This window comes from Cyprinodon tularosa, unplaced genomic scaffold, assembly GCF_016077235.1.
Source record: "Cyprinodon tularosa strain WSP-4 unplaced genomic scaffold, ASM1607723v1 ctg120, whole genome shotgun sequence".
In the NCBI taxonomy this organism is placed as follows: domain Eukaryota; kingdom Metazoa; phylum Chordata; class Actinopteri; order Cyprinodontiformes; family Cyprinodontidae; genus Cyprinodon; species Cyprinodon tularosa.
The window spans coordinates 3,362,133-3,389,219 of NW_024038004.1; the positions used below are offsets into that span (position 1 = coordinate 3,362,133).

Sequence of the window (27,087 nt, forward strand, 5' to 3'; positions counted from 1 at the left end):
ATGACTCTGGAGTCCATGATGGCTTGCTGCCTGAGCGAGGAGGCGAAGGAGTCGAAACGAATCAATGCAGAAATTGACAAACAGCTCCGCCGCGACAAGCGGGACTCCAGGAGGGAGCTGAAGCTGCTGCTGCTCGGTAGGTAGCATGGAAACCTTCCAGCACCGTTATGGCATGGAGTGTTTGGTGTTGCTGTGTAGACGACATGCCGTCTGAGGCCCTTTAGTGCTATCCGACATGCTACCAACGCTGCTAGCTGGTAGGCAGTCCCTGCGGGAGACTTTCAATGTCATTTATTTATTTTTTTAAAGGCCGAAGAGGTTTATTGTATGGGTGGCTTATTTTAATTAACAATGGGGGTTTAAAATGGCCATGTGCGGTTCCTTTAAAAGCACGGACCAAATGTGAAACGAAGGTTTTTGGGCACAGAGGTGGAAAAGCCACCTTACATGATCCACTAAAGATAAAGTTTGGGAAAAAAATGCATGTTTTTTTTCACCAGCTTCCCTTGTTGAATAATTTAATCTATACTTTGGGTTTAAATGGTGCAAATTTAATTCATAAAATAATCTTTTGTATGAGTTTCTTAAAAAGCCAATCATACTTAAAATGCTCTGATCAGCTTTTTCCTTGCTGATATTGATTTTTTTATTTATTTAGTTTTTTTTCACAGCATTTGACTTATTGCCATACAGGTTCTTTGGAGGTATTAGTTTTGATTTAAACTATAAGGAATTACATGATTATCTCAATTAACACTATATGATGCTGCAATTAGTTATGATTTATTTCTAAGTGCATCAGATCAAAGATCAAGGTTCTTTTTGGCCAACACAAGATTGAGCTACCAGATCTGATTATATCAATTCAGATTTTTATTGGGGTTAATCTTGTCTTTTGTCAATAAATGCTAAAAAAGCAGATTTTTGTGGGTTTGACATGCTGAGCCAATTAAAATACAATACTTTTCTGGTTTCATGTGGTTTAATCTTTCTGCATTTTAACCACAACGTTTAAAAATAGTTTCCTTCGAATTTCTAGAAGTCTAATTCTACCCTGCAAGACATGAATAAAATGTCTAAAGCCTTGCTATTTCTTGACGACATCAGTATAGCAGAAGAGTTTTGATGCAGTTCCTTTGCACTAAGAGTATTTGAGAATATTTCATTGGTCTTTTATCTGAAATTAAAAAAATTTCTAAAGCACAACTGAGCTCATAGCAAAAATGTTTTAATTGTTTGCTCTTAAGGTAAAGTTATGCTTCGGCATTTCCCCCCCCTTTTTTCACATATTAGATAAACCTCAAAGAGGTATTTAGTTGTCACTTGCAGTGCCTTGAAACAATGAGCTGGGTAGAACTAGAAGATAGAAGTTTTTTTTTTTTTTTGGGGGGGGGGGGGGGGGTTTAAGTGAGTTTCTTTCATTGTGTGTGTGTTGTTTTTTTGTTGTTGTTGTTTTTTGGTATATTTAATTTTCTTATTATTAATGATATTTTGAAATCTTTCTATATCTTTTTTGCACAATTGTTTTTAACAAACGTAATATAAAACAGAATCCATTCTATAAGCATAAGTTGGAGTTAATAGAGTGTGCTGATGGGAAAAAAATAAGCACTGCACTAACAATATGTGAGTGACACATTGTGACAAGCGTTGCATTTTTTTGGGCAACAGCTTCAGTTTGCAATGATACATTTTCCACACATATTTTACCAAAGAATTTGACTAACTGTGCAGAATATGCAAACGGTAACAAACTGCACACTTTAAGCAGATGCTTGTTGCTTTTTGTGCATGAAATGGTTCAACACAGATCTTTTTACACTACTGAGTTGGCTTTTACAAACCCCAAAAGATGAAATCTCCCTCCTATAGATGTTCCAGTTTTTAACTAACACGGGGACATTTCATACCTTTGGCAGCTGATTTTGACCTTTTTCTTCCTGTCTTCTGGTTTTCTGTTGGTAAATGTGCATTTGTGACTATTAATAATTAATATCCAGCATTAGAAGGTCAGTAAGAGATACGTTGCTTTTAGGGCCTGGCTGTTATATTTTGTAAGATACAAATGGTGAGATCAGAAACAACTATTTAAACAGTGTTTAGACTAAAGATTACATTCTTTAAAGGAAAAAAAACTAGCATTAACTATTTATATACTGTCTGATATGTAATTGGTAAAACATGGCTGATAAATGTTTTGGAGGTCATTTCAGAGGAAATTGTACCAAACTTGTGGAAACTGGATTAGAGGCAAATTAACCCACTGCCATATTGGATGCTCTTGATTTATGAAACGATAAATAAAAAGTGTAAATTATAATCCTGTTGAATAAATCAAGCTGAGTGATATATACATTTTAAAAAAATGAATAAGTTACTTTGAAAGCTAATATTTTTCCACTGCACCGGATGACCATTAATCAGAGGTCCTGAAGGAGAGTTTGGGATGTTCTTGTTTCGCCTTAGAACTGCAGACCTTTGTTAGAAATCTGCATCGTTTTGTGACCTAATTAACTGGCGACAATTCAGAAAATATAGTAATTGACCGAAAGGTTGAATAAATGATTGAGTGCAGATTCTGATTTCAGGAATCATTTCAATTCTCATGTTTTAGAATCAATGCTTTTCGGGTTCCAACCTAAGATCGGGTTTTCTAGTATTAAAAACAAAACAAAGATGCTGTAACCTGAATAAAATGACACTGTAGTTATACAACAGATTTATACTACTATAATATAGTAAGAAATTATATTTAACCCCTTGAACCCTACAGACTCACCGGCGGGTCCAGCTGCTATATGACCTCGTAATTTTACCAAACCCCCAGTATTGATGTAAAAAACATATTTGGCACAGTTTGGTGACATTTATGGATAAATGTGCCAAACTGGCCCCTCCGCCTAAGAAATTTTTCACTAATACCATTCTAAAATAAATATGATTCATCTGACTGAGTCCAAATTTGGTATATTTTTGCACAACATTTAGATTTGAAAGTCTGTACTATTTTTTGTGGTATAAATAATATTTTGGTAGTGTTTTGCAATGTTTATTTCAAAGAAAATTTTGGCGAGGTTCAAAAAATGCAAAATATTTTGTATTTTGTCCCTAATATTTCAGGCAGGGTCAAAGCTACAATGGTGCTGACACCAGAAAACCATTCTATGACATCTTACCTTTACAGACGTACCAAAAGTTTCTTCTTAAATCTAATAGCTTTGAGGCTATAAGTTATTTACTTTTGTGTGTTTTTGTCAGGCAGAAATTTATTTATACCCCCTTAGGGTGTAAGATGTTAATGGCAGCTATAGAGTTGTAAATGCCTTTTTTTTTTTTTTTTACATGCAGTCTTTGATTATACAAATTGATCTTAAGAAATTAACGAGAATCTATTCAATATAAAGAGATATATGGTTGTAGAGTTATCTTCTGTTTTTAAGTATGTATGTATATATATATATATATATAATAGAAAATTTGTTTATTGTCCCACAATGAGGAAATTGTGGGAAATGTATAACACCTGAATCCTCTATTGAATACAATGTTAAACATTTTAAATAGATTTTTATCATATTAAATAGACATATAAAATTACATATTAAATTGATTTTGATCTATACCAAGTATTTCTGTCGTAGCAAAGGAAAATGAAAGTTTTGCAAATTATTACGGTACAAGCTTTCCAACATTGCCAATTTTTGGTTAATCTCGATAAAAAACAAACGATATAGATGTTTGTTAGAGCGAAATTCAGACTTTGCATCTTTGTTTCTTGTAAGTTGTTACATTCTGGCGTTTAACTATTTCTTGCAGCTACTCAGTATGGAGATATTTTGTGTTATCACTCATTATTAGGGGTATTACCTTGACTGCCATCGCCTATGCACCCTTTATGCTCTCAGTGGAAGAAAGGCAAAGCAGTTTAGTGTAGTAACACAATATGAGGGTAATAGCTATTAAAACAAGACATCTGGGTATAAAATAGAAATAAGAGATGCAATGATCCAGTTTTATCCATTCTGATACCCGGACTGGGCATATCAGGTTTGACACGACCGTCGTTTAACAAAGTCAACAGATGAACACATCCTCACTAGCTGCTGTGCGTGCTGTGCGTCGTGATATAGCCAGCATTACGAATGTAGAAATAAATTGACTAGATCATTGCAACTGTGTTGCTGTTTGTAGTATTTTTTACTACAAAAAGCAGCAACATTCTAAGAATGACTGAATCAGAATTTTCCGATATCCAATCCAGTTAATAAGTCAATATCGGAGCAAATATCGGATACAAGTATTGAACTGCATCATCTCAAATAAAAACGAAAAAGGAGAACAATAATAAAATGGTAGGTAATTTTTAAGAAAATAAACAATTTACAGGTTAATGCTAAACTAATTGAAAGCAATAATCATGTAATTTTATTATAAAGTCTTTTAATGCATCAAAATTGGGATTCTCTAATTTGTGGTTCATGAATGCAGCATCTAATAGCCTGTATAAATGCACTTTCTGAGTTTAAACGGATTGATAACATTTATTGGATGAATTAGGATAATTCACATTCTTTTATTTTACATTTTATTTACAGTAACAATTTTTGTCTGTCATGGAACATATGTCATGTTTAGCCTGAGTGAAAATAATCTTATAATTTTTGTATTCATAGGCATTTAGAATAATAAAATAAGACATTGAGCACAACTGTAAACTGTTAACAGCCAGGAAAAGCCTTGTCTATTGTTCATCCTTGGGCATTGTTCTGAATGGACTTCCGTTCCATGTTATATTCATTAATCTTTTCATTATTTGCGCTGCTTCCGGCCTTTACATCTCTAATGTGAGAGCTCAAGATGGATTCACATACACTTAGAAACCTAATGGACTCTGGAGGATAGAAAAGAAGCAGCAGCTCTCAGTTGCCTTCACCATGCTGGATAACATTTAAATGATAAAAAAAAAGTCTCCGTCTCTTGGACCCTCCTGGGTGTCCAGTTTGTCCCTGCTGTATTTCTTCTATTGTTCACTAAGCACAGGCTTTATACCGAACTTACCCTTCCAGAGGACAAGGATACTGATGGATTTGCCCCCTCGTACTGGAGTCTAGCTGAGTAGGTTAGCTATTTTTATAGCTGGTGTGTGGGCAGGTGGGAGCTGCTGTTGAATAAGTTCAGCTGCAATGCATTGATTCATAGTTCTGTGAACACAGAACCACTCGGCCATGTTCTATCACAGATGTACCTGTATATTTTTTTTTTTAAGAAGATGCGTTTCATGTTCGTATCCATGCATCCCTTCACTTGTTACCATTCGGCTGATCATCAAGCGCCTCTTCAGTCATCTAATCTGAAAACTTACTATTCCAGGGAGAAGGAGGGGGGGGGGGGGGGGGGGGGGCGGGTGTCCATTTTTAGGACAATTAAAATTATCTAGGTTGCATCCTTGGTTTCAAAACGTTTGCTCCCATTTCTCACCCACCAAAAGCAGGTTCTCTGACTTGTCTCCTTTATTTCCCTGTTGAATACCTTCGCTCAGTAAAGTAGGCCACTCCAGAGCCATGCTATGGGGGGGGCGGGGGGGACTTATTCTGCCTGCTGTCATACGTTTTGGTCAGGGTGGCACTCTCCTCTAGCTGGCTGCCAAAGTGAGGATCTAGAAAGATGTTTGCGTTTCTGCTTTGGTTTTAAAAAGCTGCTGTGTTGCAATCATTTTGGCCAGGTTGTATCTGAGAGACGGACTTTAACAGATCGAAGGGTTCAAGCTAGGATGAAGCAGGTCTGTTCAGATGTCTCCAAAGACAGAAAAGGAGCAAATATTCCTGCTGTAGCAGTTAAAAACCCTATCTTCAATAACAAAGATTATTTTAATACAAAGTTATGGAAGAATTTGAAATAAAATGTCTAATACACTTTTAACAAGATGTTTTGCCAAAAGAACTTAATATTAAAACACAACAGTGTTAAAATAAAGCCAGTCTTAGAAACATGCAATTCAGCGTCTGGCATTATGAGACCTTGTTGAAGCTTTTGTTTTATTTAATAAAAACAAATTACAAATGACAGAACTTACTTTTAAAGACTTGCTTTTATTCCAATCATCCCCTTTGAGAGTTGACCTGAATTGAAAGTGCTACGAAATACAAGCTGTAGAGAAAGCTTGTAAAACAAAATATTTGGGATGGTTGTAGGATTACACACTGAGACAGTTTATCAGCTTATAGTACATGACTATGAACAAAAGTTATGGGCTAAAGTTACTCTGAGCTACATTGGTGGGAAAGAAATTGGAATAGTTCCCTAAAGTTGCGTTTCATTATTGGTAAATTTGAATGAATCCTTAAAAAGGATTGAAAAGCCCTGATCCTGGTATGGTAAACAGCCATTATGGACATTTTGGTTTAGTTTTTGACTCCTTTCATTTGGCAGCCCTTTTCGATCTTGCCATAGATGACAAATGCAGACATTCACTGATATTTTCAAATTCATTTTTATCGCAGGACAAAGTTGGTGTCTTTCTGACTTTGTCGTTATATTAGAGGAGGGGTTGAAGCAGCCTTCAGTTTATCCATGCCTCCGATTCCAAAACCTAGATGTCTTGCAAGATGGGGCCTTATCTTTTGCAGAGATACTGTTTGTTTTACCTCTATATAAACGAATAAAATAAGATTTCAAATCCCACCGTACATGAGTTATGCTGCCTTCATTTGTCTGGTAAAGATGATCCTTACCACTTGTAATGTGCAAATTAGCTGCGTGTTGAGTTCAAGTGCTTTTATCATGGTAGAGAATAGAAACCTGTTTGATCCTAATATGATCCTGACCTGCTAATTGGGGAAGACGGTTAGACTTCCTAATTCATCTGCTTCAGGAAGAAGAGGATGCATCAAATGCATTTACTGACATTTACTGACTGCTAGCAAGAATTTAAAACAATCAAAAGGTCATTTCAAAAATAAAGTATTCACCTCGAAGAATCGTTTAGCTGCTCTCCGCCATGTTGAAAGGTTAAACTTTCTCATCTCAGCAACTATGGTATCGTAGAATTTTCCCAGCTTTCCAATGGTAATTACGACATCAGTGGGTGTTTACGTGCAATTTTCATGTCGGATTTTGATATTTTGCATAATTACGATACCACATGAAGGCCCCATTATGCAACTGCAAGCAGATGTTTAGTCAAACCCCTCAATGGCTATCCTCATTGGAAACTAGAGGCTCTCACCTTTCCAACAAGGGGTTGGAGGTCATTGACCATTTCAGGAGAAGTTATCGGCTTGCATAACACAAGCATCCTGGGTGCGCAAAATCTGCTCACTGGGCTACAGCGGAAACGGATCTCCTTGCGTGCAGCTGCAAGCTCCGTTTAGTCAATCTTTGCTGTTATCCATCTTCTCTAATGATAATAAAATATCACAGTGGCACAGAGGAAAGAAATTACAGATTCAGAGGCTTTGGAGACAAAAAATTTGGACCAATATCTTCAGAAAACAGATGGCTTTTTGTGTGATTCCTAGAGATTCAGTAAGTTTCTCTTTCCATTTACAGCAGTTTACAGAACATGTCATTTAGAAAATAAGACGCATAAATAGAATAGGACATTTTGAGTTTTTAACGTGCAAAATGGGAAAATGATCCGTAGACTCACTGTATCAATACGTTCCACTGTATCTTACTGTTAGAGCAGAAAAAAATATTTTTATATTTTAGAGGAGAATTGTCAGACCTAAAAAACCCAATCAAATTGCATTTTGATGGTGAAGATGAAGAAGAAATGAGTAAAATCTGTTAAGTTTATTAACCGCCTATCTATATTACATTTCTTCTATTTTAATAAATGTGTACTTAAACTAGAAAATAATACTAATCTGGTTATAAAAATTTTATCCTATGATTGGTTTCTCACAGCCTCCTTAAGAGTTATGATTTTGGCGCAGAGATGATGAAATGTTCTCTTTATATATTTTGCTTTAATCATACATTTTTAGCTTATTTGCGTTATGTTTCTGCTATTTCAAAAAGTGAACTCATAGAGTATAAAATAATGCTTATCTGATAATAAAAAAAACTTTAAAAATCACGTTTACCACACACCCTCTACTCCCTATAACTAATGTATATGGAAAGATTTAGACAACTTTATAAAGCTCTTACATTATCCAAACTTTACTAATACACATTACTGTTACAGCAGAACAACGTATACTTTTTTTGTGCCTATTTTTGTTTTATATTATAAGTAAATTGTAAGAAAAAAAAATCCAATAATTTTCTGTTTCGAGTTATTATGCTGTATATAATGGTATATGTTAATAAAACACAGTGAAATCTTATGAAAAAGCACTCTTATATGCAGAAGTAGCAATACCATGGAAATCAGCACTTTTATTTGGAAAAAAAAATCTATTTGGAAAGGTTTGAACACTTTAGGCACACCTGTGCCAAAATCAGGGATTTGCCTGCCCCACTGTCCTCTAAAACCTTTGTGGAACAAATATGCTTCAACCGATTCAATCACATTTGCTTTTCAAGATTTGGTTCTATAGATTCTTCATCCGGAGTTTTAAATGTTTGGCAGTATTTATTTTTAAAAATGGTTTGGTGAGGCTTAAAAAATATTATTTTATTTTTCTGTTTGATCACCTGTAAATGTGGTCCCGCTGTTATTCTTTAATGACTTCGTATCATACAAACATTTAAAAAAATATATATTTCCACCTAATAGTTTTTGAGCTAGAGTCTAATTAATCAGATCTGTGATTTCAGGCAGAAATTGCTCCTAAAACCCTCTGGGCTTAAGGGTCAAGGTCCAACTTTTTCTTTTTTTTTATCTCCAGTGCATTTCCCCCCTTTTTCACACCTACTGTAGTGCGTATGGAGAGGCTCCTGCCTCACAGGGTGTGCCGATCATGACCTGTGCACATTTTCTTTTTAAATTTCCACTTCTTCTGTCTCAGATTAATAAAAATTAAACAAAAACAAAATAAGCTGATATAGCTACAAAGCAAAGCCCCACTTCATTACCAGCCTGTGCAGCATGCTCTAAACCAGAATAGAGGATTTTAATATATACAAAATATAATCGGAAGTTCCTACGTTTTCATTGGGGGGGAATTGCAGCATAAAACCATCACAAGGTTTTAGTTCTTCAGTTGCAACGTTTGTCTCTTCATTGTTTAGTTTTTGATTGTTTTATTTTACAATGCCAAATCTTTTATTATTGCAAGATGCCACTGCTTTAGCTCTATAGTAACTAAAAAACAAAAAGAAAATGGCATTTGTTTTTATAACCAGGGTGCTTTTTGTAAACTTCTAGACCTATTTTCTTACTGTTGTTGGAATGCTTTGGTTTAATCGCAGAGCGGATGTGGAGAAAAAGCATGTGACTGTGACATGTGTATAAGCGTAGCAGCTCACTACACAATTTTCTATTAGATCAAACTGCTTTACTGTCGGTGACTGCTGAAATGACCCAGACAATCGATGCCACAGCTCAATCTCAAGGAAAAAGGGTTGATTCCTTGCTGCAGCATTGAAACTCCCAATATAAATTTGTCTTCCTCTTGTATTCTGCTTTAGTCCCTGCCTTTATCTCCCAATGAGACGGGCATTAGAAGACATTTATCAAAGTGTCAGAGTGAAAGACGGAAGGCAAGCAAAAGCTGCAATTAGTCACGGCATAAGTGGACCGTTCAGTGTGACTTAAGTCTGTTGGTGAATGCCTGGATAAGGATGTGTAAGGCAGGATTAGTCCAGGCTTTAATAGGCTTGGTTAAACACATCTGCTGCTCAGACTCTAAGATGTCACTGACTCCTATTATTCTCCCCCCACTGGCATTATTCAAACCTTGGTACAGGACAGTGTCTGTTTCTCAGTGTTTAAGCCGCACTGAGACAATGTTTACAGTGCTGTGAATCTACACTGTCGGCGCCCTCTGTTTAGGTTGCCACCCATTGGATTGATTTGGTTTTGATTTGAGGGGTCTTGGCTAAAGAAAACCAGTGACCTTCCCCTTTAGACATTTCTTCCTAAACCAGAGCCATCATCAGGTGTGTTTTTCCATCCGTACCAGAGTTGAACATTGATAACAATCTCCTTCTTGGGTAAATGTTGAGGTTTTCTGTCTTTACTCAGCAATTTCACCGCACGTCCAGGAGATACAGTTTGTTGTTCATTTCAGCTGATCTTGGAAGAATGTTCCTTGCAGCCTAATCTAGTTAGGTATGCACAGTTTGTACATAATGTGTTACAGCTGACCACAGTAGCATTTGCACAATAATTGAATTTATTTCTAAAGGTAAAATGGTTAAGAAATTGATCAAATTGATTTTATTTGATGAAAATTTATATCCTACTACCAAATAGAAGTACCTGAATAAGTAGCTCAGTGCTTGCTAGGTATTGTAAATTCAATAGTATATTTTAGACATTTCTTATAACTGAGGTTTTATTTAACTTATGTATAGAGCAAGTATAAAATAGTGACCACTAGGTGCACAAGAATAAAACAAGACTGGCAATAATCTACATTTTTAAAATGTCTATATTTACGATGGCACTGAAAATGCTGGATGTTTGTAGTCTTAAATCCTTTTTTTAAAGAATCTGTTTATACAAATTTAGGTTAGACTTCAATTAGATTAGATTTTGATCTGATTATAAATACAGTAACCCGTTTCTAAATACGCAGGCTTTTTAATGCGTTGTAAAACTGTCTTTCAGGATTTCAAAGTAAAGCAGAGAGAACATAAGCTATTAAATATCTGCCTATATTTGCTAGTTCATCATACAAAAAAATGGATTCCTTATATAACTGAAAAATTAAAATGTGGCATTATTTACCCAACTATTTAAGGCATTATTTGCCTTAAATAGGCATGTATATTTTGGATAAATGGAACTGAACTCCTTTTTTAGGTCACATTTTAATTTGAAATAAAGTGCTTTAAATGTTCTTTCTAATGCTCTGGCTAACACTGGTAATCACTGTGCTTATATATTCTTCACTTTTATAGTGATTTTTATTATTATATTTTAGCATTTTTTTGGTTTTATTGAGTCTTTTTATACACTGCAAAACAGAAAACTGGACAAGCTAGAGTAGGAAAGGAAATTTAGAAGCCTTTTGGTCTTTAAACCCCAAGCAGCGATGTTTAGAAGTAGGGGCCTCCAATCATTGGTCTCCTGCTCTACCTCTGCTCCACTACCACACCTGTGATGTGGCTTATCAAGCCTTTGAATTAACAGGACAATAAGTGCTGTTATTACGATAAGCAGGAATCACCCTCTTAATGATGCAGTGTAGTTAATAGTGATTAAATAAGATGTTGGAAGTAAGTCATCATTTGTTCCGAAAAGTCCTTTTATGCAGCATTCAAAGTGAGTGATGTTTTATGAAGTTGTGAGCGCAGAGACGGAGTCGAACGAGCGGAGAAACAGCCGAGCCAACAGCTGGCGTTGAGTGCGCGCAGAGATCAAACCAAGCGCGAGGACAGTGGGTTGAGCACACGTCAAACAGGTTTTGAGCACGTGTTTTGATGTTTAAACGCTGAATACATGTCTCACTGCTCGCTCGGATTGGTGTCTGTACGCTCAAACCAATATCACAATCGTTATGCCATAACTGCAGTCTTGAAAATAAATGCAATTCAAGTCCTCATCTCTGAAACAGACAAATGAGTCTAGGGTTTACTGTTAAGACTTATGTCCCTGATATGCCTAGGAACAATGATTTGCTTCCCAAAGTAGATCTTCGTCAAAAGGTTAAAATACTTATCAGGGCCGGCAAAGTTTATTTTTTTGCTAACAATCCCATTGTTACAGTTTATATAGAGATATCAGCTCGGTCTTGAGTGAGGCAGTGCCCTCAGTCTAGCTGCTTGTCACAGAGTGCCATATCAGGCCATACTGACAAAATCCTGCTCCACTGAGCAGTAATTTGCCTCTACTTGGTCAAAACACATTGAGCCAGAAGCCGTGGCCTTTGAAGCCTGGGGTACCTGAACTGCTGGAGCTGTCAGTAAGGTGAGATGCTGGGCAAACAACTCTGAGGTTTCTAGCTATCATGGGTCGAGTTTAGCTCCTAGTAAAGCTTTGCTAGTGAGGTGGGTTTAACTACTCACTTGTGTTTGTTTTAACCTAGTTCCATTTGTTAAGGCATTTTTCAGTGGAACAGTCTGAACCAGGAAGAGGATCAGAACTTTTTTTTTTTTACTCCACTAGTCTTGCCAAGCAGTCTTATTTTGATCATATATGGCAAAGGGGAGGATGTTCTAACTCTTCTGCTCGGTGGTTGTGAGAGCTTATTTATGTGTGTGTGTACAGAGCTGTTAATGCCAGTGGATCCGGAGCCATGCAGATGGTTCGGTATTGCTGAGCTCTTTAAATGGTTTGATATACCTCTGTTTAGAGAGAAATTATGTGTGTTTTTGTTTATTTAAGAGGGTTATTTGATAAGGTCACATAAATGTTTAATATTAAACCTTTAAACTGAGTTTAGTCTTTTATTAAGAATTAATATATTTGTATCTAAGAGGCATGTGTAATGTCATGCCTTGGAGAAATCCCAAAGTGATTAGTAGAAAAAGCTAAAGGTAATGGTGATGGCAAGTAAGTCTTCCAATCGAAGACTCTAAACACCAAAGATTAGATTGCCAAAAATGGCAATAAACAAAGGCATAAAGCTGGTTTGCAATTAAGAAAAATGGTTCGATGTGGTACTCCGATTAAAATGTTTCCATCATTTACGGAGGAGGCTGAACGTAGTTTCTGACAAGAAGGTTTTTAATTGCTTATTTACAAATTTTACCTCTTAATGATAGTTTTGGACATTTTGGTAATGTCCTTAGATAATGAATCAGTTATGAATTTGGTCATTAGAAATTCACTCGACTTTTAAAATGCGTTTTTTATTTTATTTTGCAGGGTTTGAAATTTCTCACAGACGATGACAGCTGTCAACTCTTTTTTTTTTTTTTTTTTTTTTTTTTTTTTTTTTTTTAGCTTGTTCTACTGCATTCTTCTTTCCTTTACATAGTAAACACGTGTGTAACTGATGCATCTGTGTGGGCAATCTTCCTGGTGCATAATGCATTGCATGAAAAATGCAAATATTAGCATTTATGTTTTTCAGCTAAGATGTCTTGGAAAATGTAAAAGATGGCCACAAGCTTGGTACCAATGAAAGAGTAGCTCAACACAAAACTTACCAACAGGACAAAGGTACAAACAATTCTTCTGTTTCTTTGTCATAATTACCTTGCTGATGTTTATCTCGGGCAAAGGTTGAATGCTGAATTACCAAAGCACATGGTAATAAACCATATTGAAGAGAACGATCTAGCATGGGATTTATGTATTTATTATATACATGATAAAACATTTTGTTTTCACCCTCCTATGTACTACATTAACTCTCCTGATTTTGTACACGACTTCATTCAGCTAACTGTCATTCAATATTCCTCTTTCGTAAGTCGGCTTAAAAGTAGTTTTTTCTTTTTTCTGTTGCTGCATTGAAATAACCAAATTTATTGTTTTCTTTATTGCCTACTGATGAGCAAAAATGCCTCATTAAATACCTCAGAGTGACGTTAAGCTTCTGTTTAAACCTATTTTGAAGCTTTGTTTTCACTCGCTCAACCAGTTTTATTTAGTGGCTAAACAAAGTTACGTGGTGAAATTTCAATTATCCATTTATTCTATTTATTTATATAGATAAATCCAGCTTCCTTTTCAAGCTGCCGCAGCATGATACTGAACCACTGTCTTTCAGTGAAGTTTGCTGGGTTTATCTGATTGGAAATGCCGTCTGTCCACTAATGTTTTCTAAAAAGCCTTCGATTAACTTCACAGAGCAGTGGGAATAATGCTTACATTAAATGACCAAAAGATGGACTAATAACTTGATGGCCTCTATAGGCAGTTGGTTGCACTGGATTTTATTTTGAACCACACAGTTACTGGAATGAAAAAACACTTAAGATTTTTATTTGAAAAATAAATGGGTTTTCAGAGGTAAAATTGTGTACTCCCATCAAATAACATCCTCATAAAAATCAATGGATAATGTGGAAAAACTTGATGGGTTATGAATAATTTACCAAGATTGGGTGTTTTATGCTTGATTTTTATTTTTTACTTTGTTGCTTAACCCCCACATGAATAACTTCTACATGAACCTGAGAGGGTCATATCTGGCAGGCTGAAAGCTGATTCAATCCAAGTGTGTATGTTTCTGTGTCTCATTGCATGAAGTGTGTGTTTGTTTGGCACAAGTTACAGCATGCATCTTCGATTTACAGTTCTGACACCTACACACAGCGGAGCTCTCAGATGCAGAGACAGCCTCTCTTCCAGACAGTTAGAAACATGACGGACTGGCGGCCAGCTGCACTGCTTCTTCTGCAACACTCTGTGCAAGTTTGTTCTTGGAATCTGTGTACGTCTGTATGGCCTAGGTCATGACAGAGAAGAACTGGGCCATGGCAGTGGAAGTAATACCCATGCCTTGAGGTTGACCTCAGGATGCGTGTGTGATACAGTTGGCTAGGCAGGTGGTGTCTTGTGTGGCTTCAGGCTGTCTTGGCTCAATCTCCTTTCTTTGTGTGCCTTGAGGCGGCCCCTTTCCTCAATGGTTTTACTAAAAGATTGGAACCCACGCTGCATTTTGGTCAGCCCTCTTCTTCCTCTGACTCACACGGTAATTTTCCAGAGAGCTGAGAGAAATGCCGACACGTGCTCAAGCCCAGTTCTGAGGTTGGTTAGTACTTTAACCTTTGCCATGTTAATGCAAATCCATTTCCCTCCCGTTGTGATTGAATTGTCATGTGCCGCCTGACTGGACAGTTCATAAACTGAGATAAGCCACCACAGCTAAACGTGGAGTATTATATTTATGTGTGTATTTGCATGCGGGTTTCCCATGATGGCGATAATCTCATGTGCATGGAGAGAGTTGGCAGGTATTGCAGACAGGCGCCAGGTTTCAGCGAAGAACAGCTGCATTTAGAGTGGAGGAAAGGTATGATGGGGTGTATGAGATCGTGTGATATTAACTCACCACAACATTTTTCATCAAAGTGAAATCTGTCTTGCAGTGAACTAGCCTGCTGCTCTGACCATTGTGGACGTAACCACGTGACAAAACTGCATGATTGTAGTCAAATCCATATTGTTTTCTTCTAAAAACGTACATTATTGGGTCTACAGTAAGCTGTAACTACACTTTAAAGAGGATATTTTTATATTATGCACAATCAATTTTCTGTCCTCACCTTCTGCCATTAAATCAGATCAAACCTCTCCTGATTTAGGTCATTAAGGATTATCAAAATTGATTCGATTACAGGATTGAGTTTCTTCTGCACCTGTGGCTGATTTAAAAAAAAAAAAAAATGATAATAGAGCAAAGGTACCAGCGTTAGACCAAGCCTCCTTTTAAAAATAGTTGAACCCTGATTTTAAGGCAATGCCTCAAACACTTTCTGGCGTGACATAAATTTATCAATAAATTATATGAAAATATATATACCTTTTTTTTTCAATTCCAGTAAATTGTTTTGATAAACTGGTGAAAGGATTTCACATTTTTTTGAACAATAAATTAAAATAATTTGGTAATTCTAACTGTCCCCACACAAAAGTTTGTATGTGTGTGGGGTGGGGGTGGGGGTGTAGTGATCTCATGATGCCAGCAGTTACAATAATACAATTTTAGGGGTGCCAAACATGGAAGTTACTCGTTGCTCAGTGTTGCTTTAAAAATTGGAAGTCAACAACCTTTTTACTCCAGTCCTTTAGGTGGCAGTAATATGCTTAAAGCACGTTTTCTGCAGAGAAAAGAAGAGCTCTTCCACACAATGCTCAAGTCCCCCCACAATGGAGCATTCGAGGCCATGAAAACATTAAAACATAGAAGTCATATATGTATATACTTGTGATTAGTGTGAGGGGGAAAATTGAAATAAAATCTTAACGCATAAAAATGCACAACGTTATATATTCTACTTAAACGTGTGAATTTATGACTAATAGTACTTTTTAAATGTGAGAGAGGTTATCTTTGGGCACTGATAATTGATGTGAATTGGGTCTAACTTTAAATTTTCCCCAAAACGTTAAAATGTTTAAATTCTCGATTTAATAATTTTGATGCCCAGTCTGCTGACCGAAAGAAAAAGCCTCTCAAAACCAGCGGAGAAGAATCCACAGGACTGTGTGTGCTATCATTTGAGTGTGACAGTTAGGGATGCAACTGGTTATTTTCAAATCAATTAATCTGTTAATTTTTTCACTTAATCGATTGATAATTAGATAGCCAAACGTTCCTTAAAGATGATTTCAACGAAATCAGGTGAAACTAAAACTTTTCCTCTTGAATAGCTCTGGATAGAGCATATTGATAGACAAAAACATTTTTTTAACTAAAATGCAAAAGGTTTATATATTTTTTATACAATTTATATATATTTACTGCTGTAAGTGCTCTAAGCACTCTAAAAGATGCCTTTAGCTGGCAGAGTCTGAATACTCAAATGAACATTTAATCGATTATTAAATTAGTGGACGATTATTTCAGTAAGTTATTAATCAAGATTAACCCGATTAATTTTTTCAGCCCTAGTGTCAGCATTCCAAGGTGTGCTTAACGTTAACGAACAAGCTAAAAAACTGATCAGTTGGTTATGTGCGAAACTTTCAGCAGGATTGTATTGTGCAAAGAACTGGCATCAGACAATGGATATCTGTAAATGCATTTATATTATGTTTTCAAAATTGATGTCATGTCTGGTGCACCTTTGTGATGATATAAAGAGCATAGTAACTTAAAAAAAAAAAACTACAGATGAGTTATGGTAACATACTGCTAATCAAGAGTAAATGTGAGCACGCTTTGCTATTAAGCATTGACCGTGGTAGAGATGGCACATGCAGTCTATTACTGCACAGGTTTGCTCTCATTACTTTATTAGCAGTACACTCTCAAATGTTTAGTGGACGTAGCTTAAAAAAATGTAACGTCACACCCAAGAAAACAATAGAAAGTAAAGAGTAAACGTCTCTATATAACATCTAAATGAAAACCTGTTACAAAAATGTTTGAATCATGTCAGATTGATATTAATTTTATTTTGCAACGATAAATGAACGCCACCTTAGTAAATATTAGTTACTAAGATAGAAAAACAACCCTGTTCACTTAAGGCTGATTTATACTTCGAAACTAGGTTGTCTGCGCGTGTGTAGCAGTGAACGCAGAGACGTCTTCAGAGGCCTCTGATTGGTCAAATCTACATCCGTTGTACTCATGCGTATTTCCTCTTTGGTACCTTACTGTCTTGTTTTGTTTGTATGACCGCCATTGCGAAAAACGACTCATGATGTTGGAACAGTTGGAAGAGAGAGGTGCACGAGAACGCCGGGACCCTTTTTTGCAGCTGGATCCCCGCTTTTTTTCGCCCTCATGTCCCTCCTTTGTCGGACAAACTTGCCTCCTCTTCCTCACAGCCTCGGCCGTATCAAAGACCCACAGCTAGTTCGCGATTATCCCTCTTGCGTTGTGGCGTGGAATAACATAAGCGCAGACCATGCTCAAAATTGAGCATAAATCAAAATGTCTTCATCGTACCTGCAACAAGCTCACTGCGACACACTGCAGCGGGAATATAACCAGCCCTGAACTCTACATTTTACGTGTGTTAACTTTGTATGGATCTAAACCAATAACAGCCATTTTCACTTTGTATGTTTTTAGGATGCATCATTTGGCGCAGGGGTGCTAGAGTCCAGTCCTCTAGACCTACGATCCAGCAACTTTTTGATGCAACACACCTGAATCAAATGAGTGGCTCGTTACCACGCCTCTGCTGAGCTAAATGAGGGGATTGAGGCTTTAGATTCAGGTGTGCTAAAGAAGAGATGAATATAAAAGTTACAGGATAGTAGCTCTCGAGGACTGGACTTGAGCCCCCCTAATGTAGCATGTCACAGTAAGCACTTGACAAAGCCATAGCTCATGAAAAAAAAATAAAAATCAGAGCCTCAGTAATGCCACTTGTAATGCTGTTCCTCTGTGACTATCAACGTGTCCGACTTACTTCCATTTCCGTCTTGTGGGAACCATCTATTGGGTTGACCGACAACACTTAACGAAGCAGTGTAACAAAGTCTTAAATATCCATCACTTTTCAACTTCTCTGTAGTTTTCTGTCGAAAACACTCAGAGTGCCAGTCAATATATAAAAACATTTTTTGTCCTTTAAAATATACATCTTGGTTGTTTTTAATTTGTTTTGTTTGTTTTTTTTACCTGCTCTACAATAAACTGCAGACAATGTATATAAAAAAAGGAAATTTGTCCGCTGTAGAGAAAAACAAAAAACATTTGTAGATTGATAACAGTCTTAAAGGTTTGCTAAAACAAACTACTATAAAAGCCAGCATAAAATATTTCATTATTATTGATATCTAACAAAGTTTATTGAATGGCTTTGTTGAGTTGGCTTTTCAATAAAACACTTTTATTTTTTTTTTACAATCAAATGAAAAGCTAAAACTATTGCTGATTTAAAAAGATTAAAAATCAGTACATTTCATTTCCAAGTTTAAAGGATGCACGTTTCTCTGCATCTTTTTGAAACGCTTCCCATCTGTGAAAATTTCAACCTTATGATTAATAAACGTGCGTCTACATCAGTAATGTTTTGCCATTTTTGCATTGAGGTTGAGAGCTGCAAAAAAAAAGAAAAAATTCCTGGGGCCACAAATATCCACAAGGCCACACTAGTTTAAACAGTTGGAGAAAACACCAGTCATTCGAACAATTTATTTTTTTTATTAAAGTGACTTTCAACCATTTGAAAGGTATAATGCTGGAATTGAGTACCTTAAATCCTTTGTATTTGTTGGTGAACAGGATCTAGACCGTTTGTATTTTTAAGGAAAATGTGTTTCTGCACACATGCAGACATCGGCTCAGGCATATCTAAAACTGCTGGACCTAACGCCGCTGTGTGAGTTCTACCAGGTATTATCCAAAGCTGACATCAGTCGTTATGTAAAGACTTATGAAAGCTAGCCTCATGGTAGAGGGTCCAGGTGAGCTGTTCAGTCCTTGTCACATCAGTTTTCTGCAATAGAGTTTTTGTTTAACCACTTCCTTGTAGTTTGGTCATTTAGAGTAAATGTTAATATAAAGTTTTTATTTTTGGTTGCTTCTATCTGATTCTGGAAAGGCTCTAGCTCCACAAAAGGCTGGTGTCTGTCTGTGTGTGGGCTGTGCAGTGTACCTTGCACTGTTGCATTGGGACGTAATCTCAGCTCCATTTTTCTCTTTCCTCACTCTCCTGTCTGCTGGGAACAGAAGGCGTTATCAAGCCTAAGTAGTGTTTGAGCTATTAAAAGGTGACCTCCTTTTTCTGGGTCATTACTAAAAAAGAATGGATTGATTCTAGTTATGAATATCCAAAATTTCTTGACAGAGAGGGATGAGAATGGAGAGACATATTTCTTGCCTTGGGGAAGTTAGGAGGGGTTGAGATGAAATGGAGCAGTGGGAGGGGGGTTGGGTCTGTAAGGGTGGAGGGTTGGTTAGGGCATGGAAGTGGTTGTGGGTGGCGCAGTGTGGGGAGGAAACCGGGAAGACAGGCGCGTAGTGTGCTGTCTGGTCAAAGGGGGACATGATGGTTACGAGAGCACAGCGGAGGGAGATCTTGTGACGAGGGTCACGAGAAATAAATCAGACATTAAGTTGAGGAGTGATCTTGTTGCTGGTTTGCAGGAGGAGGAGGTAGCCAACGACATGCCCCGTTTGACTCATTTTTTTTCTCTTGTTTTTGTTTGCAAAACAAGTTGCTTGCTGCTCAGAGTACTAATAGTCATTAGTGTTTAGCCTTCACCGCAGCGCATTGATTGTTGAAGGAAGAGGAGGAGGGGTCATTTGTTGCTATCAGAGGTATTCAAAGGCCCAACTTATTGAAAGGGATAAAGAATTTGATCCCGCCTGTTCATGGATCTGGCTATAACATGCCGCTAACCTCAGAAAGCCCTCGCCACCACCCTCTTCCTCCTCTAAACTTCTCACTGGAGATCAGGCACCTCGTTTCTCTGCGGTGCACCGAAAGATGAAGAGCACAGAGCGAGCCTGAGGGTCTCCATTATATTTGCTGTCTGCAACGATGGAGAGGAGAGAGTAGGGGCGGATGGGAGGGGTTTAAAAAAAGAAGCAAAAAAAAAAAAATCAGGAACGAAAAAGCGAGGAAGACAGAGGAGGGGTTGCTATAGTAACAGAAATATGGCTGCTCTTCAAAAACCTTGAATGTAGGTGGTGGTGAGATGAGTGTGTGTATGTGTTTTTTTTATTTTATTTCCTAACGTTGTCTTCTCTTCTAAGCTTTGCAGATATTCTGGATGTGTTGGAACCTTTCTGATCTCAATAAGGCCTGAAATACCATCAGTTTGACTCTTTATCAGCTATATTATTTAAATGACCTAAGGGTGGTTTTTTAATATATATTTTTTAAGCAGTATGCAGAGTATTGCTGGTTTTCAATCATTCTATCTTATAGTTTTTTTAAGCTAGCCACTCATGCTATGCATCCAGATATGGAATAATGTCTCTTTGGGAGAGAACATTAAAGAGATGCAACCTCTATGCTCACCTTTTTAGGTAGTGGTATCTCACTGTTGGATGAAGGAAATGGCCCTTGCTTTCCTAATGACCTTAATTCAGTTAGCTCAAGTTTTTCCACTCATGTCTTCTTCCTGGAAGTATTTTTTGTGATTTACTAAACTGTAGGACTACTTCCTGACGTCAGACAAGGGAGCTTTGACTTATCGTGATAATGACTAGTTTAATCGACTTGGTATTTAATAGACAAGACTTCATACCAGCTGCATTTGGGTCGAATTATGTATTCATGTAAAGCAGCTGGACTTGAGATATAGGCCTATGGCATTGTCCTGGTTTTATAAAATGAATACAAATCCTACTTTTAAGTTATTGGAGTATCTATAAATGAATTTCCCTGATTTGCAACAATTATTTTTCTGCTACTGGTGTTAATAGTGGCAGCTCAAATAATGATACATGAGCCAAACTATGGAAAAATATGAATTTAAAGATGAGGATCCTATAATCTGAAGCTGAGGGCGGGGTTAGTGTCCCACCAGGATGATGCTGCCAGCAACATATCTCTTAAGTTTCTGAAGCATAGCTGTATCCTTTTCTTCAGTCAAGTTTTTACAGTTGAACTTTTCTTTCTTTTAAGTTTAGGAAAAATAGAAGGTTCAGGTAGGTTACTTTATGTTAGGGGTCTCCAACCTTTCATATCAATGAACAGTTGATTTGTTTTGTTTGCTTCAAACAATGAAAAAGTAAACGATTAATAAAGATGAAGCATCAATTTTCTATACGCTATAATAATAATAAAACACACAATTTCCAAGCTAATTAAAAGAACACTAGTTCTGTTGTGAAAATTCTTGTGACTTATGACTAATGACGGTTCTAAGACTGGTATTATTTAGTTCTTTATATCTTTTTTGGCCTCTATTAACAGCCATTGTACAGGGTCTAAAGAGCCACGTCGCAGGCCCCTACTCTGTTAACAACCTCAAAGACTTTGAGGCCATAACATACTAGAGATGTCCAAATAACAGTGGAAACTAGGACTGAAACAATTAAACAGATTAATTGATCATTGAAATAATCCTCAACTAATTCAGTAATCGATTAATCGCTAACATTGCAAAAAGTCTTCTCTAAGGAACCTTTTGCTTTACGATTTTTAATGGAAAAAAATTGACAATTTAATCGATTTGCAAAAATAATAAATAGTTCCTGCTCTAGAGAAAGCATTATTTGCTGAAGAGCAGATCCTTCTTTCAATTATTAAGGATAGTAATCCAATTAGGTCCTGAATTAAATTTGAATATGTTTTTGCTTTTTTAATTTATTTGGTTTCACTTCTATATCAATTTGGTTTTTGTAAGATTCCTCACTCTGTCCAACCAACCATCAGTGTCTAACTTATGCAGTCTATGTGCGAGAGGCAGGGTACACCCTGGACAGGTCGCCAGTCTGTTGCAGGGCAACACAAAGACACAACTATGCACACACACGGTCACACCTAAGAACAATTTAGAGGTCCAAATGAACCTAACAGTCATGTTTTTGGACTGTGAGAGGAAGCTGGTGTACCTGGAGAGAACCCACGCATACACAGTGAGAATATGAAAACTCCATGCAGAGAGACACCAGGCTGGGAATTGAACCCAAAAACTTCCTGCTGCAAATACTTTCTTGAATAAACATTTCGGATATCGCAATGACTTGGTATAAATTTTGCCACAACTGTTGTGTTCATACAGGATGTATTCATTGGCAAGGTTGATTCCAAAACTTAAGTTCTTCCTTCTGAAGCGTGATGTCAAGAGCAAAAATCTTCCTCAATCAATACCTCAAACATGTGCATGTGAATTTATTGCATTTTTTGTAAACAAAAAAAAAAAAGTAATATTTAAGTTGTTAATGAAGATGGGTTCATATATGAATGACTTAAGGCAACTTTACTGGAAATTATGATCCAAAAGCTTTTGCTAAACCAAGAATCTTTCAATCATTTTAAATTGTAATGTCTATTAAAATCTTTTAACTTGCAGAAAACTGTATAAAATAAGTAAAATGCATTCTGCAGTCTAGAGTTACTGTCTTAGAACAATATATATATATATATATATATATATATATATATATATATATATATATATATATATATATATATATATATATTTTGGACGTATCAGCTTTCATAATTGAAACCTTGTAGGTAGGACTTTAAAAAAAATGTAATTAAGGTAAATGTTTTTTAATGCAGATAAAATGACAATCATTTCATTTAAACTTGCAGAAATGCTGTTTGTTTTTATCTTCATCAGCAGAAAGAAGGAAGAAGTAACCAAGAGGAGGACTAATATGTCTGTTTCTCCATATATCTTAATCTGACCTCTTAAATCTATCTGTTAATAGGATGTTTAAAGTGCAAACTCGGTTCAATTTTTAAACAATTTTATAATAAATTATTTATATCCCTGTTTGCCAAAACATAAGACAGGATAACACTTAGTATAATTTGTTTATAACATCAATGCAAGTGTTTTATTAATAATTCATTTATGGTCTTGTTCTTATACCTAGCTGTTTGTGCCTATGGTGTAACCATGCTTCTCTCTGTGCTGCCTTCAGGTACGGGAGAAAGCGGTAAAAGCACCTTTATCAAGCAGATGAGGATCATCCATGGAGCTGGCTACTCAGACGAAGACAAGAGGGGCTTCATTCGGCTTGTTTACCAAAACATCTTCACCTCCATGCAGGCTATGATCCGTGCCACTGAGAACCTCAAGATCCCCTACAAATATGAACAGAACCGGGTCAGTGCTCCTCTGCAAACTCTTAATAATCCCTGTTTTCAGAAAATACATTCATTTTACAAGAAATGGGTTGCTTTCAATTTCAGGAAATGAGAGTAGCCTTTTATTATTTTTGTAGTGCAATGATTTGCCAGACGTTTGGTTTTACTAGAAAAAATACATTTCTCTAAAAACAGGTTTCCTCCTTTCAGGATGAGCATAGAAAATGATCATGACCTGAAATGCATTTCTTTAGGATACATTCACATTTCTTTAGGTGTCATAAAGAAAGTAAACAATGCAACTAATTAATTTTTAAAACATTACTAGTCATAGATTGTAAAACAAAACAAAAATAGTAAACATCCTAAATGTTCTGTAATAAAGAGGAAGTATTTCTAAGGAGATTTTTTAAAATCTTCACCAAGTCTTCATCAACCAACCTTGTCAATTGATTAGCCCTTTTTTTTTTCTCTCTCTCTTCAATGTACAGTAAACTGGTTCTGGCACTGAAAGTTATGCTAAAATCTGTCTGGCGAAAATATATTTGGAGGACATAGACCTGGTGGGTGGTTAGATGTTTCCTGCTTGTTCTAAGGAGACACTGAGCAAAGCTTTATGCACGGTTCCTACGCACTCTTCAAAAGTGTGGAACAGGATTTTGGCATTTTCCTAGTCTGGATAGCCATAAATCCTAAAATTATGTTGTGATTTCCTGATTCAATTTCTTACCACAGTATTTTTAAGATAAATAATCAAGTTTTGGAAAGATGAATTCAGACAAATGCATTTTTAAAGAGCCATTTCACTGTATTGTTTGGCCCTGTTATCCTAAACCCACATTCCTTCTAGTGAGTTAGTTTTTATATCAATAGAATCAATAGGTTCACTTATGTTTTGAAATGTATAAAATCAAGGCAGCACTGATCATAAACTGCATTTCAGACTATCAGTGTTCAATAAAAGCGTTTTAAATAATGTAAGTTTGTTTAGATGCTACGTGAAGTCTTTCTGTTCTGTCATAAAAACTGATGGAAAAATCTTTTTAAAAATCTGGAGCTAGGAAACGTTTTTAGTAACCATGTTTGTATTAGCAGGCCTTGAGTTCTAATGAATGAAAGTATCTGCTAGTCGGGCTATGAAACAATATCATGTAAACTCTTGAGAAAAAACAGTGCAACTTAAAATTGTCGTTTTAAAATAAATCAGACTAAATGAAACCTGAACTTAATGGTTTAAAACTGGAAGATCTTTAAATATAATTTAGTTCCATTTATTTGTCTAGTTTTACTTTCAGTTCCAAAACTCTGTTTCTAAATTTAGTTTCTTTGTGTCTGACAACCGGATCCTTAAAATAAAGAGGAATCAGAGTTTCTGTGGTGGAAACGATTATCAGGAACAAAGAACCTGAAACTGACATGGAAAGGAATCAATAATTATCAGTATGGATTAATATGAAGGGCTTGTTTTGTGATGCATTTTTCAGCATATCGTAAATCCCTCTACGCCTGGTTATTGATTTACTCAGTTGACCCACTTGGTGACATCTTTTCCTCCTCTTTCCAGGCCAACGCCATGCTCGTGAAGGAAGTGGATATTGAGAAGATCAATGGGTTTGATCAGCACTATGTCGTAGCGATTAAAAGCCTGTGGGCTGATCCAGGGATCCAGGAAGCCTACGACCGTCGCAGAGAGTACCAACTCTCTGATTCCACTAAATAGTACGTCTGCTCATCTTTCACTATGGATTAATATAGAGGGGAATAAATATAATCGTTAGACTGAATAATAATCAATTTTATGTCACCCTCTCTGTTTTTTTTTACTGAGGCTGATTAAATTTTTGTCTCCATGCCAGTCAGTCATTTGAGGACGGACGTTGTCAATATTGAACTCTATTTATACACTTGATAACTCTTAGCTTTTGCACAAATCGTCTATTGCATTGTTTACATTAGTATTGTTCCTATTATTTTAACTATTTCCAACATAACTCTCTCCTCAATACGTTAAAGATGCTTCGCTGTCCGTTTTGATGCCATCAGATATTTTGTCCCAACAGGAGTTTCTGCAAGATGACCACAAGTTTCTAGCTGTGCACACTCATAGCATTCATCTTGCTAGAATGTTTTGCCTGTATTTGATTGGTTCATAACACAGCATGTAAATCTTTTCAATGTGCGTCTTTTTAAGAATTTTATGGACAAAAGTGATGTACGTTTGTTCCCTCAGTCCTTTAAAAAAAAAAGAGGCATTTCTGCTTTGAAGGACTGGTGTTTCACCTTCCCTCTGTGCAGCTGTTACCAACGTAAGCAGTTAAAATGTTGGCTCATTAGAAGATTTGATTTGGAATAAAAAGTTTGGCCTCAAAAAATACAAACACAAATCATGAGGGTGTGGCTAAAATTTAGTTTGCATTAGTCTTCTCACAAAATTAGAAATTTCTTAATAAGATGCATGGGATCCAGCGAAGACAACCCCAGTTGATATCAGCTTGGGATCTTCTTGTTTTTTTGTTTTTTTTTTATTTATCATCTATCATGGAAAAAAGGTAATCCTTTTGCAAACATGAATCAAATATGGTCAAACCTGGAAGCAGAATATGTTCCAAACAAAATAACTGCTTAAAAGCAAAAGATTGGATTAGTTTGCATAACACAAAATCAGTATAGGTCAAAGAGCCAGGGCATAAAACTCTGGCTGTTTCTCAATTCACAAGAAAGCGAGTACGGACTCATGTTCTCGCCAAGTGCGCTCCTGACAAGATTACAGGAAAGTATGGACTTGGGGAGAACGGCAGCACGCAGCATAAATATGGGTCAATTTGTACAGAAGCGTACATGTGACATAGTCTGGAGCTGCATTTCACCTGCTGTTACTAAGTCTCCGGATAATACTTTTTTTAATTAAGTGGGGAAATGATAATTAACACAGTCAGATAAACACAAATCAAATGAACATTTTGCCAAGTAAAAAAAAAAAAAATCACCATCAGAGCCAGCAGTACTTCACACCAAGCTATGCCAAGAGAGGGCTATTGCAGACAGGCTGACTTTAGCCATGGCTGCTGTTTGACTCGGAGGACCACTGGTTGCCGCGGTCCTCTCAACATCGGAAATGTTTTTAAATTATGCACTAGCTCAGTAAATAGACCATATAGTGATGCTTAAAAGTATAATGTTCTCGCCTCAAATGATCTTAAAATGTACTTTTATAGAATGGCAACAGAAAAGAGAACGTTAAACTTAATACTAACTTAATACATGTCTGCTCAGATGCATACTCTGTAAAAAGGGAGGGGTGAGAATATAATCCGGGGACTTTGTCCGTTTTCTGTCTTGTGTTCTTGTGAATTTGAACAGTTCTAGGGCTGAGGCTCATGAGGGTGCACGAGCACACAAGAGTGCACAAGTACACATATTTAGAAACAGCATCTGATTTAAGCTCATTTTATGTTGTATAACAGAACCACTGCTCCATTTGAAGTTCTGTGTCAGCCAGTTGCTAAAATTGGAGTAAAATATCAATTTGTAAGTTTACTATTGCTGGAGCAACTTTGGGCCCGAGTACCCTGAAAGTCTTGACGACTCTGAAGAAAACTAAAATTTTTCTCTTGGCATAAACTCTGAGGTTTAAGGCTTTTTTAGTCTACTTTTTTACTGTAATCAAATACTGTC

The 27,087-nt window shown here is 36.5% G+C and overlaps 1 protein-coding gene across 2 annotated transcripts in view; it reads left to right on the top strand.

Annotated features, from left to right (window-relative positions):
* gna11b (guanine nucleotide binding protein (G protein), alpha 11b (Gq class)) overlaps nucleotides 1-27,087 on the top strand; it is a 39,165-nt gene continuing 12,078 nt past the window's right edge. For both annotated transcript variants that reach the window (XM_038273770.1, XM_038273762.1), the window contains exons 1-3: nucleotides 1-136; nucleotides 23,247-23,431; nucleotides 24,977-25,131. In XM_038273770.1, coding sequence (XP_038129698.1) covers nucleotides 1-136; nucleotides 23,247-23,431; nucleotides 24,977-25,131 — 476 coding nt within the window. The remainder of the gene's footprint in view (nucleotides 137-23,246; nucleotides 23,432-24,976; nucleotides 25,132-27,087) is intronic.